General features: G+C 40.8%; 1 protein-coding gene across 1 annotated transcript; it reads right to left on the bottom strand.

The window, feature by feature from the left end:
- Positions 1-319: 319 nt before the first annotated feature.
- Positions 320-7,258, bottom strand: grxcr1a (glutaredoxin and cysteine rich domain containing 1 a). Its single transcript, XM_035427615.1, has 5 exons — positions 6,857-7,258; positions 4,293-4,295; positions 2,105-2,344; positions 1,621-1,686; positions 320-580 (listed from the first exon to the last, which is right to left on the bottom strand). The coding sequence occupies exons 1-5, from the start codon at positions 7,256-7,258 to the stop codon at positions 401-403; spliced, it is 891 nt and encodes a 296-aa protein (XP_035283506.1). The 3' UTR covers positions 320-400.
- Between the last annotated feature and the right edge of the window lie 1,441 nt (positions 7,259-8,699).

Here is an 8,699-nt window from a genome sequence, read left to right as displayed (position 1 = left end):
AGACCACCCATGATTACCACTTCAAAATCTGGCCATAGCGCAAGTGCCAGGTAATTTCCTGGTCCTTACTGAAGAGACCAAATTTTCCTGCGGTCATACATGATTGCCATGGAAAGCCAAAGGTTTCCATGGCTTCTTGACAGGTGGGTGAGCAAAACTACCTGTGAAACCCAAACTGCCAACCCGGGCGTACAATCATAACATAATCTTACATAATCATTTTTTTTTTTAAATAATGTAACTAAATCAAATCACAGGTTTTCTTATAAATTCATTCTTTATTCACATTAATCTCCGCATTTAAAAAAGAGGTGAGAAAACATGGCTAGAGAGGGCACTTTCGTGTTGCAGCGCCACACACAGCCTGCAGGGGGCGGGATAGTGGAGAGGTACTGCAGTGCTACAGTGCGCAGCTGCGGCAGGGCTGCAGTCCATTCTCGTTGCAGGCGGTGCACCGGAGGGCCTTGAATGTGTCTGTGAAGCAGTTGCGGAAGACAGACATCTTGCTGCCATGGCACACGGGACAGGGGACAAAGGCGAAGCCCCCGCACATTGAGCACCCATGGGGGTGCTGTACCTTCTACAACGACAAAACAATATGAATAGATTATAAATATATGCGTTACTATTATTCATAATGAGACGTTATGCTGTAGTACAAGACCCACTAACATTAATCATTAGAAGTGTGTCTTGTTATGACAGGCTGCAGGCTGATGGGGGTCTAACATCATGCGAATCATGATGTAATGATTGACAGAATCATCATTGCCTTTACCAGGGTAGAATTAGCCATGTACTAGCATCATTTGATGCTCCACTTTGTTTTAGTTTATAAAGGCCTGTGTTTTCGGACTAACCATTTGACTCAGCTGATCCTCGATGAGCCAGCAGGTCTCTCTTACAGTATCTGGCTACATCATTCACCTGAACCTCAGGTGATCAGCCATCTAGCTCTGCTTTCCAAGTGTTCTCGCTTTGCTGACTGCTAGCTCAGTTTACACTCCTGGCTGGTTTACCTTGCCCAGACATGTATCAGCAAATTTTGCGAATACAGAACTGACATTTTTCTATTCATAATTGATAGCCCATTTATCAATGTCCATTCATAATTCAGGGAAATGGTTATGGTGCATTATTGATAGCATATCTGTGCTTTACCATTCTCACACATTGGCTCTATCAATGCAGAGGGAACTGGGCAGCAAGTACATCAGAGCCCTTTATGTAGATAAATCAGTGGAAAAACAGACCATTTTAAAATGCAGTGAAAATTCATCTGCTGGCTGTGGAAGTCTTGCCAATACTTACTTTGCCTCAACTTCCTGGATTTGTCATAAGTTACTGTAGTTGTTGTAAGATTTTGTATAACGGCATACATGTGCTGAACATACTTCTGGAGGGCACTGTATTGTATCCTTTGCTAAACAAATGCTATGCCAGCTAAAATAATACTTCCACTTTGCTTATGTACAATTATGATTCCAGCAGTCCTCCTATTTCTGAATTTGGACTGGTAAAACTTATTAGTCCACTGTTAGCTGTTAGCAGTCAGTCTTCCTCTGGCACCGATCATTATTTTCAGGTACCAGCACATATCATTTCATTAACAGGTTTTACCTCAATTTTAATGAGAAGATCCTGAAGCTCTCCAGATTCATTCATATCCAGTATTTTCTCTGCACCCTGCGAAATGGCATGAAAAAAGTTAAACTGAAAATGACCTGCAATCAATGTAACATTGCTGTGGCTTGTGTATTCTGACTGAACTTCAGCTAATTTAATGTTTTTTATGTTGTTTGATGGGCCATATTGCTCATTGAGATGCATCATAGCAAAGTTAAATCTTAAATTAATTTTTCAAAGGGACAGAACATCTCAGGAAAAGTTCTTTGAACTTAAAGGTAATGTAATGTTTATTGTATGCACAGTACAGACCATGACATGACCTTGGTAAAAACATTTCAGATCTTGACAGTATATATCACCTATTTGTAACAATGTGACTACGTTCAGCCATCTTGGCTAACGGCTATTTTGGCTAATATGGGATCTTGGGATCTTGCCCAATTAGACCCTGAGGGTCTTTCTCAGGGACCCTCACCCCAAGGTAGTGTCCATCAATGAAGACCACAGGGAGTGAGGGGAGCTCCCCCACCTTTCTGCACCGCTCCTCCACATCTTTGCTGTACTCGCTGTTCAGGGCTATGTTCTTCTCCAGGAATTTTACCCGGTGGTTCTGGAAGATCTTGCGCACCAGCTCACAGCGCTCAAAGGTTGTCCTGATGACGCGGAAGCTGGTGGTGTAGATCACGATCCGCCCATACTCCAGCATAAATTCTGGCTGGGTAGAATCAGTACTTTAGAGGAGAATTGGTACTTCAGAGGAGACTCAGTTATTCAGAGCAGAACCTACACTTCAGAGAAGAAATAATTGGAAAATCCAAACTAAAATAATAGAGAATTAGTATTTTGAGGAGAATAAGTACTGTGGGAGAGAAATGTGAGGGTAAAGAGTCTATGCTTTTTAGAAATTAATGACTTCCATTTTGAACAGTTGTATTAATTCACAGTTTTGTGAACAGCAGTGATTCTTCTGGTCAGCCCAGTATCCACTGCACTGACTACATGTGAAGCGTACAACTGCGATGTAATTACTGTGCTGTTCACCTGAAAGTCTGTGGCCTGAAATGACATGGGCAAATACACAGCATTCTTCACATGAGGATGTTTGTTCTGCTCTCCTGCATTGACAAATGATGTTTTGCCATAATGAACCATGTGCATCACTACAAGTGGCAAAAAAACTCAAGCTGAAATTGTTTTTAAAAATCTGTTATTTTTCATTTTCTTGTTGATGTTTCTTTTTAAAAATAAAAATGAAACAAAATGAGAACCCTGGCTTTCAGTTTCTTGAAAATCCAGTAGAAGAGGGGCTTGCCAACTCACATACACATTTCCTTTTAATTCTACTTTAAACCCTTTATTTTATTTTTATTTCATATTAACTCCTGCAAGCCTTTTTTTTTTTTTTTTTACCTCATCTTACCATTGAAAATGTCCATTGTCAATGCAAGGAATTCGCTAACACCTGTGAGTGCCTTATTCTTCAGTCAGGTCAACTGAACTCCTTAAACAAAGCTCCAAGCCTGATTTCTGGACCATCAACTGTGGTGTCCTGTGGTCAGAATTTCCTTAGAGAAATCACACCACTGCAGCATCACATGGAGGCCTGGACTTGAGAAAGTACCAGGATTGTTAGTTTACACTAATTTTATACTGTACAGTTTAATGTTTAACAAACACTTACTATTGAACGTATGTACAGTATGTATCTGCAAAGCATTCTGGTTAAAATTTGATGGTAAAATTTATGACAAATATATTTTTGCTGTAAATCTTAATACAATAATAGGCCTATTTCACTGCCAAAGTTATCCAGCCACAAGAGGCTATGCTAACTTTGCTGTCCTTAATATTTGGGTTATTTTCAACATCGTTCTTGTTTTCCAAGTTTTTGCTAACACACTGTTCGCCTTTCACACCCTGCTTTGCACAGTAGCCTACATTGAGCTCTTGCAATAATAATGAAAAAATACATGTAATTTTGGTTGCTGGGAAGTTCAATATTTCACCTGAAGACCAACATATCCTAATCTAACAAGGCACAAATCTGACACAGGACCACCTCGAAACGTATATTTCTGCACTGCTGGAGAGATCTCTCATTGTCAAAATCGGATGACTAGCCTATTCAGCCATTTTTGACTTATACTAAATAGTCTAATTTGCAACTGTAATAAAAGTAGCTCTGAATGATCAAGAAGTCAGTTTTGTATAATGTGTAGATCCAGTGCTATTTTTATTATGTGGGTAAGGACCTGTGTTGGCATGGTGGTGGAGTGGATAGCACTGTCACCTCACAGTGTGATGGCCCCTGGTTTAAATCCCATGTGGGGTGCCTGTGTGGTGTTGCATGTTCTCCCCCTGTTCATGTGGGTTTTGTCTGAGTACTCAGGTTTCCTGCCACAGTCCAAATACATGCAGTTTAAAATTAATCTTTGCTATTTTAAAATTAGCACAACCTTTTAAACATCTTTTTCTTATGGCTTAAGGGACACTGTAAAAGGTGGTTGCACCAGGTCTCTAACAAAACATTAAAATGTAAATTCTTGTTTTGTGATAAATGGGTGAAGCATAAACATGGTGGATAATGACAAAGACTTCATCATTATGAATCAATCCTTTATAAGCTGTTTTCCAAATCAGAATGTTCAAGCATGTTGTATAACCTGCTATCACACAAAAATATATCAGCACATTTAAAATAAGCTAAATAAGGGGAGGTAAAAATGAGCTGGATGTTCAAATATCAAAGTTTATGCGCATTGCTTATTTGTGGAATAAATTCAGCATAGATGGTATTTGTGAATATGGAGTGCAACAAACTGTGAGAATTTCTATTTATTTTTTGCTATGCTTAAATGAATGCATAGAATTAGTAAATGCTTGCCAGGTGTAACCATTTAACAGAAAACCTGTACAGGGGCTGCAGATGGAAATTAGCTGTTAGCTAAATCAGGTACATCGCATCTTTTTTTCTCTCTGTGTATTTGTAATGTTAATACATGCATTTGGACAAAATTAATTAAACAAATAAACAAAACCTTGAAAGAATTAAGTCAAACAGAAATCAAATGTTCTCAGAGACAGATTAGAAAGAACAAGCCATACCTAACATTGAGTTATGTAATAATGTAATAATAATGTAATGTAATAATTTAGCCATCAAAACTACTCCTGTGTTATATCTAAAAGTTATTGTACCAATGTGTTGTCTCCTTTTTATCTACAGGAAGAACATAAGGAGCAAAGGATGTCAACAATATTCTATATACTGACAAGGGAACATCAATATACAATTATAAAATGCCAGGTTTGTGTAAAATTAAGTTTATCTTGCCAAATGTTGAGTTTGCCCTTTCCTTTTAGAATCAAAGATCATGCAGAGACACAGTCTGTGCAGAGGTGGAACAAATTATTTAGACAGGAATAACACTGTGGGACTAATCTTGCCAACTCACTTAAGGATGGTTAGGGATTTGGCCTGATTGGACAACTGTTCTATCCATGTCTACTCAGGGCTTTTCCTACTGTGCCCTTCAAAAGATAGAATTACAACTAAGTATTATGTCAAAAGGTCAGAGGAGTGCACAAATTAAGAGTTTATCATGTGCAACAAGATGATTCCAGCCAGGTCTCTTGGTCACACACAGTGTGTCATCTGAAAAAAACACTGGTAAAGAAAACCATGAGTCACCATGAGTACCTATCACATTTCTGACGATGAAGGTCTTGGGTAACCTACAGTCACTGAGTGTGATCTAATGGAAACAGAATTCCAGTTCCAAGTGAATAGTAAATGATTACAGTAACATATTATTTGATATCATATGGATTAACCAGACATTAATAATAACAGGACAGATTTCTGGATTATCTGGTCACCCACCTGAAAGTATACCCACACATTACCAAACTATGACATTTTAAGTAATGTTGCTATTGTTTTGTAACAATTCAGTGCATGTTTACTTATAGTATGTCGAGATGGATTTCCCAAACATGTAATGTACAATGGGACATACAGTATGGTTCTGTTTCTGACTAGTTGTAGGCATTTGGAATGACAAAACTGGACATATTAAAAAACATTTTGTTGGATTTAGGTTTTTGCAGGATTTATGTTTATTTTCCAGAGAAACTCAAAGTGCCATTTAAAAGAAATTTCAATTTATAATTTAATGATTGACAAAGGCTTTTATTCATGACAATGTATATACAGTAGCTTCCATCTTCATATGCTTTTTAACTGGGCATTTTAACAGCAAGGCTACAACAGCAATAGCCCACCCAGGCTTTGAAACTATCTCATTCTGGTGACAAGGTCAGCTCCCTTACAACCCTTACATCGCATTGTTGTTTCACATTTCCAGTTATATCGCAAAATCATGTACTTGTGTGTAGCATTGCCCGCTTGATCGCCCAGCTACAGAAATACCATTGACCTGACATGAGCATATTCACTCCTGATCCACTGTACTGAGAACTCATTAACCTAATTTGTTTCTTCTGTAACACTTAGCGAATTACCGCATGCATTTTTCATTTGACCATGACCCAGTGCTTTGACCTCACACCAGCTGGAGCTCAAGGAAGAGAAAAGAGGCACTGAATCCAAAACCAGGTCAGAGCTGTTTAGAATGCATTACTGGTACTGTGTACCAGTCACTGACCACTGCTCACATTAATATACTTGATTTAGTCATTTACTTTGCAAAGAATAGTGCTGCTCACACACTTGATCATTCCACCTGTTCTAAAGCAAAGTTTTTGTGTTAATTTAAATAATTTATATATTTTCAGTGGGTTTCCGATTGGTTTGCATTATAATAAATTTCTTGTTAGTACGCTCTGTATTTTTCCAAGTGAGATGCTGAATACTGAAAATTTTTCAGAAAGCCTTGCTCCTACCTGAACTTCAGTCAACAGATGACCTAGAGTCCATCGTGTTTATTTCCAAAGAAACTCAGTATGTTTGTCATCATGGCTCTAGTCTATATGCCACCCTAGGCAAGATTGCAAAAGGAACGGGGGTCGTTTGGGGATCGCAGTTTTTAACCTGCCTGAGGCAACTGCCTATGTGGCCTACGCTTAGAACCAGCCCTCATCTTAGTCACCAGAAACACAATTTTATTCCTTCGGGGCACATCAACCTTGAGTAGATGATCAAATGTAAGAAAGCAGTAGAATCAATCAAGACAACCATAAGAACAAGTCTAATTAATGCACTCACCCCATAGACATTGGATAGGTTGTTGAACAGCGCTTGGCCAGCACTGACTTTGTGCCTGACCCCCCGCACAGTCCCATTGTTGCTGAGGATGTTGATTCGCTTAGTGCCGAATGCCCGGTCCTTGGAGGCACCAGCATACATCAGCAGGTCATCAGGCTCGCTCTCACTGTCATCCAGCTCTGAGCCGAGAAATCCACTAAAGTGGCCGCTAGTATCGCTGGTTGAAGGGGTGCTGGCCCGTTCGGCCTCCGAAGTGCTGGTGGTGTCTGAATCCAAAGAATCTGACGGTCCCTCATTCCTGAACATCTCCTTCAGGACCCGACCGCTATTCGCCGATGACACGCGAAACCTAACTCTCTTCTGCGGCTTCTCATCCTCCAGTTTGAACATTTCCCCCTCCATCGGAAAACAGAACGTGCTTTACATCGTCCGTCGCTTCGTCTTCTATTGTTTAGTCTCATTTGAGGAAGAACCTGCCACCACAAGTTTGCTCTCTCATGGACGGTGATGAACATTAACATGTACTTTACTGTACCAAAAAGGCTCAAGACACACACGGCTACACAGTCAGTGTCATCAAGCCAGTTAATAATGCATGCACGTCTGCTATGGTTACCAAAAAAACTCCCAGAGAGTAAAATGATAGCCCCCTGGTAAATAATTGAACGCACTGTGAAAAATTTTGAACAGCTTTAAAATGGACGCAAGGACCCATTTGACATGATGAAGTTGTCTCGGCAAAACAAACAAAATGCCTGTCAGCAGTATGAACTATGCCATCTCAGCTGCCTACAGTGTCAGAAAATGACTATAACCTTAATCAAAGTCATTTAGTAAACAGGAGGAAACCACATTCAAAACTACTGTTCTCTGTTATCTTTTTAGTAGGTAACAGGGTCAATGTATGAACAAATGGTTTTATATTTCAGGATTAAGGTGTCAGTTTCAGTTCTGTACATCATCTTATCAGCCTGCTTGTGTAAATTGGGAATTATAACTGGAGTGCTCCCCAAAGTGAATTGAAGTTGCTCAAATTACAGGAGTGAGACAGGTTGGTGGTTGGCTCATTCTGGCACTGTTCTAGCATGTGGTTGGGCCCCATGTTCTGGTATCTGAGTTAGGCTCACCATGCACCAGAGGCATGGTTCTAGTGCATGAGGTGGATTTCAAGGTTGGGTCTGTATAAAGCGGAGATAATAACATTCCTGTTTGCATAGTTAAGTCTCGGTGTCAGTTTGAAAAGTTACTGCTGGCTACCTCACAACACACATAAATGCTATTTTGGTTGCAGCCCAAGTGGCCCACCCTTTTTCTTAACTGCTGCTGCCTGTCGTCGTCATCTCATGGCCTCCAGTTACACTCTCTCATCAGACGGCCTTTCTTGCCACACCGCCAGCTCCGGAGGTTGTGGCATTGTCACTGCCTAAGCCAGGACTGACGACATCACTTCCTGACCGTTGCTGTCATGCTGGGCATGCAGGATTGCCTCTACGTCCTCAGCCTGCACCGGCTCCTCACTCAGGTTGCTAGGACAGGTAATGCGGACCTGCTGCCTCAAGTGAGCCAGATAAAGGCCCAGCAGAAACAGGCCGAGGGCCTGACCTGAGCCATTGCATTGTGGATAGGCTAGCTAGATTAGCCGCTGCATGTCCACAGTGCACAGGCGTAGTTTCTCCCCGGGTCAGCTCTTTCGAGTGCAGCTGTTCCTTGAGAGTGATGATGGACGTCACCTTCCCAAACCACCTTGCCAATGCCAGACTGAGGCACTTGAAGGACTGGGGCTCGTTGTTGATGTCCAGGCGTGCGTGCAGTGCCTCCCCTTCCAGGAACGCTGCCAGGTTGA

The sequence above is a fragment of the Anguilla anguilla genome, chromosome 7, assembly GCF_013347855.1.
Source record: "Anguilla anguilla isolate fAngAng1 chromosome 7, fAngAng1.pri, whole genome shotgun sequence".
In the NCBI taxonomy this organism is placed as follows: domain Eukaryota; kingdom Metazoa; phylum Chordata; class Actinopteri; order Anguilliformes; family Anguillidae; genus Anguilla; species Anguilla anguilla.
The sequence above is the reverse complement of the archived record's forward strand: the minus strand, read 5'-3'. Positions and strand labels throughout refer to the sequence as shown.

Bases quoted from the DNA above. Each gene is read 5' to 3' on its own strand.
- grxcr1a (XM_035427615.1), bottom strand. From the start codon at position 7,258: ATGGAGGGGGAAATGTTCAAACTGGAGGATGAGAAGCCGCAGAAGAGA. The intron at 1,687-2,104 runs GTGAGGGTCCCT...GCCATTTCGCAG, and splicing joins TTGATGGACACTACCTTGGG to GGTGCAGAGAAAATACTGGA. The intron at 581-1,620 runs GTAAAACCTGTT...TTGTCGTTGTAG, and splicing joins ATCTTCTCATTAAAATTGAG to AAGGTACAGCACCCCCATGG.